At 55.9% G+C, this 15,011-nt stretch overlaps 1 protein-coding gene across 1 annotated transcript in view; it reads right to left on the bottom strand.

The window, feature by feature from the left end:
• Positions 1-942: 942 nt before the first annotated feature.
• ZNF362 (zinc finger protein 362) overlaps positions 943-15,011 on the bottom strand; it is a 47,691-nt gene continuing 33,622 nt past the window's right edge. The window contains exons 3-9 of the mRNA XM_065421331.1: positions 11,359-11,422; positions 10,264-10,510; positions 6,484-6,799; positions 5,390-5,614; positions 2,726-2,804; positions 2,085-2,243; positions 943-1,553 (exon numbers count right to left, since the gene is read on the bottom strand). Coding sequence (XP_065277403.1) covers positions 1,437-1,553; positions 2,085-2,243; positions 2,726-2,804; positions 5,390-5,614; positions 6,484-6,799; positions 10,264-10,510; positions 11,359-11,422 — 1,207 coding nt within the window. The 3' untranslated portion in view covers positions 943-1,436. The remainder of the gene's footprint in view (positions 1,554-2,084; positions 2,244-2,725; positions 2,805-5,389; positions 5,615-6,483; positions 6,800-10,263; positions 10,511-11,358; positions 11,423-15,011) is intronic.

Here is a 15,011-nt window from a genome sequence, read left to right as displayed (position 1 = left end):
AATAACCCACGTCAAAGAGCATAACCTGCGGCGAGTACCCCCCCCCCCCCCCCCGTCTCTCACACTCGCTCTTCCTTAGCAAACGCCCCTTCATAGCTCAGGACAATCCCTAGTTAGCACCAGGTGGACTTGGGGGGGGGGGGGGGGGGAAGGGCAGCGGACTGTGGACAGCTGAGGTTCCCAAACTCCTGCTGTGAAACGCCATGGCTGGCCTAGCAGAGCTGGGGTCTGGAAAGGGGAGCCCCACAGCTGGGACTATACCAGAGCTGGCCACAGTCTGCCTGACTCGCTGCCCCAATCCTATAGACTACAGCTCCCAGCAGGCAATGCACTTTCCCGATCTGGTGGGATACTGCTTAGCTCAAACTAGAGCACGGCATGCTGGGACCTGTGGTCTCCATGGGCTGCATCTCCGGATTCCACACAGGCATGGCCAGCCCTGCCCTCGATGAACGTGGCCAACCCCGGCTGTGTCCCTGTCGTAGGCTGAGCGCCTCCTCCGGCAGCCACCACACTTACCCCAGCCGGGCGGAGGGCGCGGGTGAAATGTGCACGGACCACGGCGTGGCTGCGGGGCCAGCCAGTCCTGTGCAGCTCGAACCAGGACAAATGAAACAAACCAAAGGAAACAACCAAAACGTCCCAACGAGGTTAGACAAAGCGGCAGAGGGACGAGCCCCAGCGGGGAACAGCGACGTCTGCAGAACAAAGGTCTCCCTCCTGTGGCTGCTGCTCGAGCGCCTGTCCCCACACCACCAGAGCCGCAGATCTCACCTCTCCAGCCAACAGGTTAACCCATTCCCCTCTCAACTGGCCTCACGCTGGCTCCCAACAGAGAGTCCAGGAGGGGCAGCAGATACCAAGCGCCAGGCTGGGCACGTCCCAGAGTCTCATCCTGAGGCTGAAGGAGCCCGAGTGCCAGGCCCTGGATTCTGCCCGCCACGCCATCCAGCGCTTCTCTGTCCAGTTCGGGTTTTCGGTTTTAGCAGCACCAACTTCTTGGCCAATATATATATATATATCTCTACTTGTATCCAAAAGAGAGCAGAAAGGAGCACGGAGGATGGGGGTGGGGGCAGAAAGAAGGGGAAAAAAAGAAAGAAAATGAAGAAACCAAACACAGAGATTCAAAGTGCTCTGAAATAGTCTTTGGATTTCACCAAAACTGTGGACAAGTCCCTGGCTCTCCCGGCAGGGTGCTGGGGACGGGGCCAGGGCCGAGGGGTGTTTTCCAAACATTAATTCATTCATTAATTTCTCCCAAAAGATGAGTGTCTTCGCAGTCGCTCCCCGTGGCTCGGCAGGCGCGGGCACTCGGTGGCGGTGCTGGGGGGGTGGTCTGTGTGATCGTCTCCAAGCCGCCCTCTGGCCCCTGGCGATCCGGAATTGGGGGGAGGAGAGCTGCGCAGGGTAGGGGTGGGCGAGGGAGCCCCAGATTAGATGAGTGAGATCCGCACTGGGATGCCAGGGGACTCCGTCCTTTGAGGCGAGTGCTGGCTCACTAGGTGTTCCACCACGGTGTGTTTGGACATGTGCTTCATCAAATACGTCTCCTGGGGGGAGAGAGACAGCCAGGCAGCAGGGTAAGCAGTGCAGCTAGGAGGGGTGGGCCCACTGTCTGCCTCGCCCCCTGTGCCCAGAAGGGAGCCCCCATCCCATGCCCCCGCCCAGAATCCATCCTCATTCACACGCCTGGGAGCGCTACAGGACAGCTCAGAGGTGACAAGCTGATTGGCTCTCCCAAGGGATCCGCCTCCACCTGGCGGGAAGAAGACCAGGCTTCAGGCTCTAGCCAATAGAGAGCAATTTTCTCTTACCAGCTGGTTTGCGATTGGCTGGAGCCTGATCCCTGCAGCACCGTAAGAGCCTCCCTTGCCAGTGCTGGGATGACTGCTGTGCTAAGGAGCTCCTCACCCAATGAGCACCTGGCTGTGGGCAGAGACCCTCCCTTTCTCATCCCGTGTGGCTGAGCTGGCACAGGCTGGGGGCATGAGCCGTCTCTGGAACAGACCCTGCCCCGTGGCACCTCTGGCCCCGTCCCTGCCTTGGCCAGTGCCTGGCTCCCCACGCCTCCTGCCACTCACCGAGGTGTAGGCCCGCCCACACATGCTGCAGCAGTAGGCCTTGGCGTGTTTGATGGCGTGTGCAGAGAGGTGGATCTGCAGCGATGCCGAGTCCGAGTACGCCCGGTAGCAGTTCGGACACTTGTAGGGCTTATCCTTGTTGTGCTGTCGCTGGTGTGACTGCGAGGGCGGGAGGAGGCAGGGGCAGTGTTACGTGGCACAATCCTTGGCAGCTCTTGGGCCACGCCCCCACCCCATGGGGACACGGAGCCCAGTGGCTGGGGGACCATGTAGAGCAGCCTGCTCTGCTCCCAGGATCCACACCAATGGCAGAGTAGACACCCCTGTGGGACAGGGGCCAACGACTATCGATCCCCACAGCCCCCTGCAGGGCTCCGGGCATCGGCGCCACCTCCCCCAGTCCTAGGCCCCCAGACACTGATGCTGCTCCCTGGAACCACATCCATCTCCCCCTTCCCGTCAACTGCCCGGCTCCATGACCTAGGTCCCCTCCCGCCATCAGCTTCTTATTTTCTGCTCCCCACCCTCATCAAGAGCTCTCTGCCCCCCCACCCCCACCCCGCAACCACTTGTGTCTCCCCTCCCCAAGGGCTCGGCCCCCCGTGGGCTGGGAACCTGCCGGGCCCCAACAGGGCACTGACCTGGAGGTTGGAGAGCTGCGTGAAAGCCTTTTCACAGCCAGGGTGTGGGCACTTGTAGGGTCTGTCGCCAGTGTGAATTCTGCAACACAGCAACAGGCACGTCAACACAGGCACTGCCTAGAATGGGATCAAACCCTGTGCCCTACTCTGCTGTGGGGGTGCAGCAGCCCTCTAAGGCCCCAGCACACACAGGGCACCTGGACAGCCCCTCTCCTCTCCTGCCCCACTCAGCGAGCAAGGGGGTGAAGGTGGCTCTGTCCCTCAAAGGGCTGCCTCTGTTAGCACGCTGGATTCCAGCCCTGCGGGGGCCAGGTACACAAAAGCAGGAGCCAGCCCCCTCCAGCAACGGGACGGAGATGGACCAGCCCAGCTGCAGGGCAATGGGCTCCCAGCATGCTGCCTAGCCAGCGCCAGCGTGGGGCAAGCCTCCCCTTGCCGTCATTAGAGTTATAACTCAAATGTCCCGTCCGCACAGAAACGCCTTCACTCGAGTCCAGGGGTGCTTTTAGCTCAAGTTGGCTGGCCCGAGACGTGCACCACTCGTCACCTGCCCTGCGGTGGGGACACAGGCTAGTGCCACTCGGGTGCTGCCAGTCTGCCAGGGCCTTCCTACCATGCCCCCTGTTCCTGGAAGGACAGATGAGTTCTCCCTCAATCCACTGGGAACGTACTCACAGAGCCGCCCAGCCCCCTCCATGCGAACGTCCTGGGCTGTGCCCCCAGAAGTCCTAGCGCCTCACACGAGCGCGAGCAGTGCCAGCGCAGACCTGGCAGTGGGAGAGCCCGGACACAGCGTGGCCGTGCTCACTGGAGCTGGGCTCGCTCGAGAGGAGTCACTCGAGCTAACTCCGTGGTGAAGACACATTGGCACCACCCCACAGGTTAGTTATTTCCTGCTCAGCAAGATCATGGAGTCTGACTTGTTCAGCCCGGAGGGAGGGCAGAGCTGCCACCTCTGAGGTACAAAAACCCAGGACAAGCAGGATGCTCCTGGGCCTGTCAGACGGCCATGTACTGAGCACCCTGACAGGTCTCCCAGCACAGCTACCTCAAAAGAGGGTCGATCCTGGGCAAACCTGGACAGGTGGCATCCCGAAGGGAAAGAGGGAGGGAGGTTTATAGGGCCAGTCCACGGAGGCAGGCAGAGGATGGCTGGCCTGTCCCAAGGGCTCACAGGAGGCAATTGTCCCTCTGGCTTCATTCCACACAGGCTCCCAGAGTAGAGAGGCCAGCAGGTGCTTTCTGAAGGCCTCCTGCTCCTTCATGTTTGACGCTGGGGGGCAGCGCAGGAATCCAGGGGCATAGGGAGAGGAAGCCCAGGCTGGGAATAGGAGTCAAACCCTGCATCACTCTAGGGGTCCTGCGGTGGCCAGAGAAACGCTCTCCCAGGCAGGCCCAATGGGAAAGCCTGGGCTCGATTCCACAGCTCCATGCAACAGGATGGCTGGGCACCCGTTCACAGGCAAAATCTGGCACCTGGGCATGTGAGACCAGGGACACGTGCCACACACCCACTGCATGCAAACACTGGTGCAAGGGCGCAGACCTACACCACTGGCGTGCCCACAAGAGCCGGGTCTTATAGGTGCTGGTGAATTTTTACATGGCTCTTGGGGCGCTCAAGGCTGGAGAAAGCAGGGGCCACCAGCAGCCCGGCTCCTGACAGGACAGTGGTGGCATGTCCATGCTGTGCTTATCCCAGTGCATTCTGGGACTCCATAGTTAGGGCCCTACCAAATTCACGGCCATGAAAAATGCATCACGGCCCGTGAAATCTGGTCTCCCCCTGTGAAATCTGGTCTTTTGTGAGCTTTTACCCTCTACTACACAGATTTCATGGGGGAGACCAGCGTTTCTCAAATTGGGGGTCCTGACCCAAAAGTAGGGTTGCCTACCCTCCAGGATTGTCCTGAACTCTCCAGGAATTAATCTTTAATTAAATTAAAGATAATGTCATGTGATGAAACCTCCAGGAATTCATCCAACCAAAGTTGGTAACCCTACCCAAAAGGGAGGGTTTTTTTTGTGTGTGTGTGTGGGGGGGTCGCACGGTTATTTTAGAGGGGTCACGGTATTGCCACCCTTACTCCTGCGCTACTTTCCGAGCTTGGCAGCCAGAGTGGGCTGCTGTTGGCTAGGTACCCAGCTCTGAAGGCAGCGCCCCGCCAGCAGCAGTGCAGAAGGGTAGCCGTACTAACCCCCCTTACAATAACCTTGTGACCCCCTCACAACTCCTTTTTGGGTCAGGACCCCTACAATTACAGCACCATCAAATTTCAGGTTTAAATAGCTGAAATCATGAAATTCACTATTTTAAAAATCCAATGACCGTGAAACTGACCAAAAAGGACCATGAATTTGGTAGGGCCCTACCCATAGTGCCTGGCACTGTTGGTGGGTGCAGGTGGTTAGGAGTAATTTCCCCATACAGAGCACTGCAATGCGGGACCATCGGGAGGACAGAGGCTACAGCTTCCCAGACGCTTGAGGACAAAGGCTGTGGGACGAACCAGTTCAGCCAGACAGGAGTTACAGGCTTGGTCCAGCTGTCAGAGGCTTGTTTGCTCTGGGATTCCATGGGGCGTGCAGGTGGCACCTGCTCAGAGCCAGCCAGGCACTGGCCATTGCATCGCTCCCCGTTCCCTGGGCAGCCCTGCCCCTCACCTGGTGTGCTGCTGGAGATGGGAGAGCTGGCGGAAGGATTTCTCACAGTAGGAGCAGTGATACGGCTTCACGCCCAGGTGGATGCGCAGGTGCTGGGCCAAGTAGGAGGCGTTGGCAAAGGATTTGGAGCAGTGCGGGCACTTGTGGGGTTTGGCCTCTGTGTGCGACTTGGAGTGGATCTGCATCTCCGACTTGGTGAAGAAGGTCAGGGGGCAGACTTTACACCTGGGGAGGGACAGCGAGAGGGACCCGGGGGGCATCAGGCAAGGGCATGGCAAGCAGCACACCCCAGCCCAGGCCCCCCGCCAGGCACCTGCACTGCCAGCTCTAGGACAGTGTGCCCTGCAGCGCTGCAGGGGCCAGGGGCTGAGAACAGTGTGGGACATGAGGCTGTTGCAGCCCCAGCCTGCCCCGGGAGTAACTCCGGTCTGGCTGCTACGGGCCAGATCCACCCCACAGGCCTGGCTTCCTACCCAGGACTTGTCCCATTCCCCTCCCTCTGCCCGGCCCGGCGATGGGCACACACTGTTCTGTAGGCTGTGGGGAGCCAGCATGGTTGGGCAGGGCAGCCAGTCTCTGATGGGCCCCACAGCAGGGACATGTCTGCAGAAGCTAGCAATGCAGGGACTGAGCACAGCTTCCGCTCACCAGCACTGGGGACCATCTGACCTTTCAGTCCACACAATTGTCCCCCACAAGACAGGCAACTGTGAGCCCCCCATTCCACCGATGGAGAAACTGAGGCACGGAAAAGGGAAACGACTTGCCCAAGGTCACCCAGGGAATCAGTGTCAGAATCAGGAACAGAAGGAACCCAGCCACCCTGATTCCCATCCCCTTCCTAGAGCTGGGACTAGAACACAGGAGTCCTGGGTGCCAGTCCTGTGCTCATGCCCCCACACTGGCAGAGAGGTGCATGGAGGGTGGGGCCACACCCCAGCAGAGGCCTGGCCAAATGAAGGCCGTAGGGTGGCACCCGAACAGAAAGGGGCTGTTGCCATGTTCCCATGCCAGGTGCCCTCCTTCAGCAGAGGGAAGGGAGCAGCCCGCAGAGCCAGGCTGGGAGTGCCCAGCTGGTGTGGGGGCAGCCCAACCTGTAGGTTTTGCCCTCTTTAGCGGTCTCGCCCGAGGCCAGGATGGGGTAGGGCACCACGAGGACGGGCGGCCCCGACGGGTTCTCCGCCTTGATCTTCTTCCTCCCTCGCTCTGACTTGGGCGCCCCCAGCAGGCTGTGGCCCTGGATTGTCTTGATGGAGTCCAGGAGCGGGGGGCTGGTGATCCCTGAGATGAGGGTGGGCGAGGAGGCGATGAGTCTGCTCTGACTGGTGGAGGTGGGGGTGGAGGGGGTGCTGGTGCCAGTGCTGGATTCCGAGGTGCTGACTGCAGGGGCACGGGAGGCCAGCCCCAGACCTGAAAGGTAAAGGGGGGGAGGGGATCACTGGAACGCAGCTGCGCAGGGATGGAGCTCGCCCTTCTCCCCCAGGGGGCAGCTGGCTTTGGGATACTGAGACCCCATCGCAGGAAGCTTCCCAGACAGGCGTGGCTTCCCCAGTACAGCTGATCCCACTTAGGGGACCCTAGCTAGGGGAGGGAGGCTGACCCATTGCCCCCCCAAACTCCCAGCCCCTGAGAACAGAGGCAGAGGAGGGGACCCCCTGCAGCTGCAACACGGCACTGAGGTTCCACCTCCGTACCCCACCGGCAGAAAGGGCAGCGGGTGAATCAGCCCGTCCTGCCAACAGGGAGAGCATGGCCTAGGAGTGGGGGGCATAAGAACATAAGAACATGAGAAAGGCCGTACTGGGTCAGACCAAAGGTCCATCTAGCCCAGTATCTGTCTACCGACAGTGGCCAATGCCAGGTGCCCCAGAGGGAGTGAACCTAACAGGCAATGATCAAGTGATCTCTCTCCTGCCATCCATCTCCATCCTCTGACGAACAGAGGCTAGGGACACCATTCTTACCCATCCTGGCTAATAGCCATTTATGGACTTAGCCACCATGAATTTATCCAGTCCCCTTTTAAACATTGTTATAGTCCTAGCCTTCACAACCTCCTCAGGTAAGGAGTTCCACAAGTTGACTGTGCGCTGCGTGAAGAACAACTTCCTTTTATTTGTTTTAAACCTGCTGCCTATTAATTTCTTTTGGTGACCCCTAGTTCTTGTATTATGGGAATAAGTAAATAACTTTTCCTTATCCACTTTCTCAACATCACTCATGATTTTATATACCTCTATCATGTCCCCCCTTAGTCTTCTCTTTTCCAAACTGAAGAGTCCTAGCCTCTTTAATCTTTCCTCATATGGGACCCTCTCTAAACCCTTAATCATTTTAGTTGCTCTTTTCTGAACCTTTTCTAGTGCTAGAATATCTTTTTTGAGGTGAGGAGACCACATCTGTACACAGTATTCGAGATGTGGGCGAACCATGGATTTATATAAGGGCAATAATATATTCTCAGTCTTATTCTCTATCCCCTTTTTAATGATTCCTAACATCCTGTTTGCTTTTTTGACCGCCTCTGCACACTGCGTGGACATCTTTAGAGAACTATCCACGATGACGCCAAGATCTTTTTCCTGACTCGTTGTAGCTAAATTAGCCCCCATCATGTTGTATGTATAGTTGGGGTTATTTTTTCCAATGTGCATTACTTTACATTTATCCACATTAAATTTCATTTGCCATTTTGTTGCCCAATCACTTAGTTTTGTGAGATCTTTTTGAAGTTCTTCACAATCTGCTTTGGTCTTAACTATCTTGAGTAGTTTAGTATCATCTGCAAACTTTGCCACCTCACTGTTTACCCCTTTCTCCAGATCATTTATGAATAAATTGAATAGGATAGGTCCTAGGACTGACCCTTGGGGAACACCACTAGTTACCCCTCTCCATTCTGAGAATTTACCATTAATTCCTACCCTTTGTTCCCTGTCCTTTAACCAGTTCTCAATCCATGAAAGGACCTTCCCTTTTATCCCATGACAGCTTAATTTACGTAAGAGCCTTTGGTGAGGGACCTTGTCAAAGGCTTTCTGGAAATCTAAGTACACTATGTCCACCGGATCCCCCTTGTCCACATGTTTGTTGACCCCTTCAAAGAACTCTAATAGATTAGTAAGACACGATTTCCCTTTACAGAAACCATGTTGACTATTGCTCAAGAGTTTATGTTTTTCTATGTGTCTGACAATTTTGTTCTTTACTATTGTTTCAACTAATTTGCCCGGTACCGACGTTAGACTTACCGGTCTGTAATTGCCGGGATCACCCCTAGAGCCCTTTTTAAATATTGGCGTTACATTAGCTAACTTCCAGTCATTGGGTACCGAAGCCGATTTAAAGGACAGGTTACAAACCTTAGTTAATAGTTCCGCAACTTCACATTTGAGTTCTTTCAGAACTCTTGGGTGAATGCCATCTGGTCCCGGTGACTTGTTAATGTTGAGTTTATCAATTAATTCCAAAACCTCCTCTAGTGATACTTCAATCTGTGACAGTTCCTCAGATTTGTCACCTACAAAAGCCAGCTCAGGTTTGGGAATCTCCCTAACATCCTCAGCCGTGAAGACTGAAGCAAAGAATCCATTTAGTTTCTCCGCAATGACTTTATCATCTTTAAGCGCTCCTTTTGTATTTTCATCGTCAAGGGGCCCCACTGGTTGTTTAGCAGGCTTCCTGCTTCTGATGTACTTAAAAAACATTTTGTTATTACCTTTGGAGTTTTTGGCTAGCCGTTCTTCAAACTCCTCTTTGGCTTTTCTTATTACACTCTTGCACTTAAGTTGGCAGTGTTTGTGCTCCTTTCTATTTGCCTCACTAGGATTTGACTTCCACTTTTTAAAGGAAGTCTTTTTATCTCTCACTGCTTCTTTTACATGGTTGTTAAGCCACGGTGGCTCTTTTTTAGTTCTTTTACTGTTTTTCTTAATTTGGGGTATACATTGAAGTTGAGCCTCTATTATGGTGTCTTTAAAAAGGGCCCACGCAACTTGCAGGGATTTCACTTTAGTCACTGAACCTTTTAACTTTTGTCTAACTAACCCCCTCATTTTTGTATAGTTCCCCCTTTTGAAATTAAAGGCCACAGTGTTGGGCAGTTGAGGTGTTCTTCCCACCACAGGGATGTTGAATGCTATTGTATTATGGTCACTATTTCCAAGCGGTCCCGCTATAGTTACCTCTTGGACCAGCTCCTGCGCTCCACTCAGGATTAAATCTAGAGTCGCCTCTCCCCTTGTGGGTTCCCGTACCAGCTGCTCCATGAAGCAGTCATTTAAAGTATCGAGAAATTTTATCTCTGCATTTCGTCCTGAAGTGAAATGTTCCCAGTCAATATGGGGATAATTGAAATCCCCCACTATTATTGGGTTCTTAATTTTGATAGCCTCTCTAATTTCCCTTAGCATTTCATCATCACTATTACTGTCCTGGTCAGGTGGTCGATAATAGATCCCTAATGTTATATTTTTACTAGAGCATGAAATTTCTATCCATAGAGACTCTATGGAACCTGTGGATTCGCTTAAGATTTTTACTTCATTTGAATCTACACTTTCTTTAACATATAGTGCCACTCCTCCCCCTGCACGGCCTGTTCTGTCCTTCCGATATATTTTGTACCCCGGAATGATTGTGTCCCATTGATTGCTCTCAGTCCACCAGGTTTCTGCGCCAGCTTCTGCCTAGGGATCCTGCCAGGTAATCTGGGTTCCCTCAAACACAGGGGGCCCCCCTCTTCTGGAGTCCTGTCCCCTCCTGCCTGTGCAGAGATGCACACCCCTGCCCCTCTAACCCTGCTCGGAAGCCCCTCCCTTCCCCTCCCAGCCCCGCCCACAGTGCTCCCCACGGTGCTGCTGGGCTGTGGTTACCTGTGACCGTGCTGGTGGCCGGCCGGGCATGCAGGGCCACGTCAGGCTGGGGGACGGCCTGTGGGTGCAGCCCTGGGACCTGCTGCAGTTTGGGGAGGGACATGATGGACTGGCTGCTCTCCGCGGGCGAGGGGGGCACCAGCAGGGGCTGCTGGGAGGACACCGAGGTGGGGGGCAGGTGAGGGGGCCGGATCTTCTCTGCCATCAGCTGCTCCTTGATTTTATTGATCAGAACCAAGTTGTCCAGCTGGGACGAGGAAAGCAAGACGCACACGTCACTGCCAGAGGCACGGGAGCAAGGCAGGTACCGGCCCCACGGGGAAGCTGCCAGCCCTGGCACAGTGCAGGTGAGGAGACACTGGCTCCCACCCCCAACTATGCCACTGTTCTGGGGCACGGCCCCTCCCCTGCAAGTCCACGTGTGGAGTGGGGAAGGGTGCTCCCCCCACGGCCCCACCTCTGCGACTGCTTGGAGGAAAGAGGGGCCAGACTCCTGGAGCTGCATGCTTCCCAACATGCAGCGGGGCCCCCAGCACTGGCAGATCCCATGCCAGCACGTGGCACTGGGCTTCCACCCACCCCCCAAGCTAGCTGGCACACTGTTCTGCGCTGGGACGCCTGCCAAAGGCTGCCCCTCTCCCAGCCAGCTGCAGCTGGGGTATCTACCATAGTCGCTGCAGACGGAGCAGAGGTAATAGCTCATCTAATGCACTCACCTCCCCCCGGCCCTCCAGGAGCTCAGGGCCGGATTGTCCCTTCTCACCTACCCCTGAGCCTCGCAAGGGGGGCTCCCTTCCCTGGCATGACGCTCCCCAGCCCAACAGCTCCGTGGGTCCTGAGACGTGGTCTAAGTGTCTGGATCCCGCCTCATCACCACTGGCCACAGGACTTTAGCAACCTTCATTTCTCCCCAGGGGTCAGTCCCCCCCGGCCATGGCCCTGCCCACTGCTCTTCCCGGGGTCTCGGCTGGCCCTGCCACAGCCCCCAACAGCCACTACCTGGGATCGCGCTGCTCTGCAGCCGGACCTCACCCACGACTGCAAAAAGCTGCCCCTCCTCGCTTCTCTGGCTGCAGGGTAGGGAGGGGGTCTTACCTGGCTGGGCATGGTGGGAGGGGGCGGCCAGAAGTAGGGGTTGTTAAAGCGAGGCTCCGCCATCCTGCAAGGAGGCAAACAGAGAGAGGGTCACAGGGTGGCACTTGCTGCTGGGCTCCGTTACCCCCTCCCCACAGCTCAGTATGTGCCACACGGCAAGGCCTGGCCAGGCCTGCTGGTCACGCATCCCCCCACCCCCCTGCTAGGCCCAGCCTCCTCCCCATGCAGAACAGACTGTGCCGGAGCTGCAACTCTGAGATGACACGGGAGCTTTATCTAGAGCCTGCGCTCCCGGACACAGCTCCGGGCCTGGGACCGACTCCATGGGGCAGGGGCGCATGCAGTGGGTTTATTCAGCGCATCTGTGCATGGTTTATCCTCTCCCACTCCACACACCAGTCCCACGCCCCGGCCCATCTCCTCAGGCTTAGTGCACCAGTGAAATCAGTGTCGGGGCCTCTGCTTCAGGGCAGCCCCTCTGTCCCCTGTAGGTGACAATGTGGGGGTCCTGCCCCCGGGTGCCGGCTGATAGCAGCAGAAGGCTGCCCCTCCTGCCCCAGGAAGGGCGATGGCCCATGAGGCAGCCGAGTGCCCCCCACCCCCACCAGCATGGCCCTGGGGTTCAGTGTAGTCGCCATCTCGGGCAGCAGGGCTCCCACAGCCAAAAGGATTCCCCCTTCACTCCCTAGAGACCACCCTCTGCTCCCTTCACTGGAGCCGTCCACCTCCGGATCAGGGGCCTGGGAGCCCAGTGACGCTGCCTGGCTGGGGTGAGGTGCAGCACCCCCAGGCCTGGCAATCAAACCCAGACCCTGATGGAGCAGGGGGGTGCTAAGGAGCAGCTGCTCCAGGATCCGTTTGGCTGGAAAGATGGTGGCAACAACACAACCTTTGAGGGCCGAAGGCAAAGCAAGGCGTCCCCAAGGGCTCAGAGTGGGATGAGGACGGCACCCCTAAGCGTCATGCAGGAAAGCCCTGTGGCTCCCAGGGGGTAACCAAGATGGAGGGTGCCTTCCCCAGACCATCCCTGCACAGGGAGTGTGGGACCATGGAGGATCACAAAAGACCCGGAAGATAATGAAGCAACAACAGCCCACACCACCTCATACCCCTTCGTGGCTCAGCAGGAACCCAGTACCCACCAGAACTCACCAGCTCCTCTCAGCAGAGAAGCAGAAACTAGTTAGGGCCCATCTAATCCAGCACTGGGGGGGGGAGGGGGGGGGGGAAGCAGGCAGAAGAGTCCCCTGCAATCGGCTCCCTGGGCTGTGCGCAATGGAATGGCAGTGCCCTCAGCAAGCAGGTTCCCAGAACATCCCCAGGGAGACGATGCTGCAGCCGAATAGCTCCGACAGCCAGACATGCACAGCCGCTCAACCCATTTAGGAGGAACACGGTCCCTCTCCTTACAGCACAGACCCCTAACGTTCTTCCCACTCCCTCAGCAGGATGGATTTCCATGGGGCTGGCCCTGCGCGTCTCCTCTCTCACTAGCTGTCTACCCATGGCTAATACAGCTAGCCTAGCCCTGAGGCTAGGCCTCGCCTTGCTGCCTCTCATCCCATTCCTCAACAGCAACATTTGGGCCCCTAACTCACCTCTGGTCATTGCAACTGTGGGAGCACAAGGGTGTTTTTCTTTAATCCCATCTCTACACTACACTGCTCCCCCTGATAGGGAATGAGGAGTCAGACAGGTGGGCCTAAGTCCTACCCCCAACTGCCAGCTGGAACAATCATTCCTTCTCCCTCCTTGGGTTTTACACCCACGAACGCCTGTGCAGGGTCACCACAGCCATCTCTCTCCAGGCGATGCTCAGCTGAGTCGGTAAGCAAGAGATCTCAGCGGCTCTCCCTCCTTACCAGGGAGTCTCTCTGGGGATACAGGAAGGAAGGATTTCACAGTCCCAGGCCCGAATGCTATCTACGCTCACCCTCGCACACACAGCACCAAACCCTCACTGACAGCTCTGTTTGCACATGGCCTCTGCTTTTAGGTGCCTTGCCTCTGCATTGTCAGACATGAGACCCCTGAGCCGGATTTCCAGCACTCACAGCTCCCACTGACATCTGAAGATGTGGGTGGTCAGCGCACTTGCAAGTCTGGCCATAGGTGTCTCAAGCGGAGACCAGAAATCAAGGCAGGCACCCAAAAATCAGAGGCCACTTGAAAACGTGGTTCTTCATGTCCATATCTGGTAAGGCTGAAGGGCCAAAAAGCTGGAGAATTAAAGCAAATGGCACTGTCTAATTTGCATAGTTGATGAATATGCATTTCTTCATTTACATGCAGACCAGAAATTAACTGAGTTATAATTTTTCAGGTTCATAACACACCACCCACTGCCTGTCTGCCCTGAACTAATTCTCTCTCTCCCCCTCTCAGCCGTAAGTTCCTCCCTGCAAGGAGGCAGCCATGGGCGTGACCTGATACCTGCACGGAGGCGGCTGTGGGCCCAAGCGGCACCTGGACACCTTGTGGCAACTGAAGTTGGATTAAAAAATGACACAAGTAAATAAATAAAATCTGTGCTGTCTGATGAGATATTAAAGTTGCCAACAATTATGCAAGCAACAGGATTTTGGCCCCTGCTATAGATATTTGATGAGATAACTGGCTCTGTGGATGAGGGGAAAGCAGTGGATGTGAAATACCTTGACTTTAGCAAAGCTTTTGATACTGTCTCCCACAGTATTCTTGCCAGCAACTTAAAGAAGTATGGGCTGGATGAATGGACTATAAGGTGGATAGAAACCTGGCTAGATCTTCAGGCTCAACGGGTAGTGATCAACGGCTCAATGTCTAGTTGGCAGCCGGTAGCAAGCGGAGTGCCCCAGGGGTCAGTCCTGGGGCCGGTTTTGTTCAATCTCTTAATTAATGATCTGGATGATGGGATGGATTACACCCTCAGCAAGTTCGCGGCTGACACTAAACTGGGGGGAGAGGTAGATATGCTGGAGGGTAGGGATAGGGTCCAGAGTGACCTAGACAAATTGGAGGGTTGGGCCAAAAGAAATCTCATGAGGTTCAACAAGGACAAGTGTAGAGTCCAGCACTTAGGATGGAAGAATCCCATGCACCACTACAGGCTGGGGACTGACTGGCTAAGCGGCCGTTCGGCAGAAAAGGACCTGGGGATTACAGTGGAAGAGAAGCTGGATATGAGTCAACAGTGTGCCCTTGTTGCCAAGAAGGCTAATGGCATATTGGGCTGCATTAGTAGGAGCATTGCCAGCAGATCGAGGGAAGTGATTATTCCCCTCTATTCGGCACTGGTGAGGCCACATCTGCGTCCAGTTTTGAGCGCCCCCACTACAGAAGGGATGTGGACAAATTGGAGAGAGTCCAGCAGAGGGCAACGAAAATGATTAGGGAGCTGGGGCCCATGACTTACGAGGAGAGGCTGAGGGAACTGGGCTTATTTAGCCTGCAGAAGAGAAGAATGAGGGGGGATTTGATAGCAGCCTTCAACTACCTGAAGGGGGGTTCCAAAGAGGATGGAGCCAGGCTGTTCATAGTGGTAGCAGATGACAGAACAAGAAGCAATGGTCTCAAGTTGCAGTGTGGGAGGTCTAGGTTGGATATTAGGAAAAACTATTTCACTAGGAGGGTGGTGAAGCACTGGAATGCGTTACCTAGGGAGGTGGTGGAGT

This window comes from Emys orbicularis, chromosome 22, assembly GCF_028017835.1.
Source record: "Emys orbicularis isolate rEmyOrb1 chromosome 22, rEmyOrb1.hap1, whole genome shotgun sequence".
Taxonomy (NCBI): domain Eukaryota; kingdom Metazoa; phylum Chordata; order Testudines; family Emydidae; genus Emys; species Emys orbicularis.
This window is presented reverse-complemented; position numbering and strand designations above follow the sequence as displayed.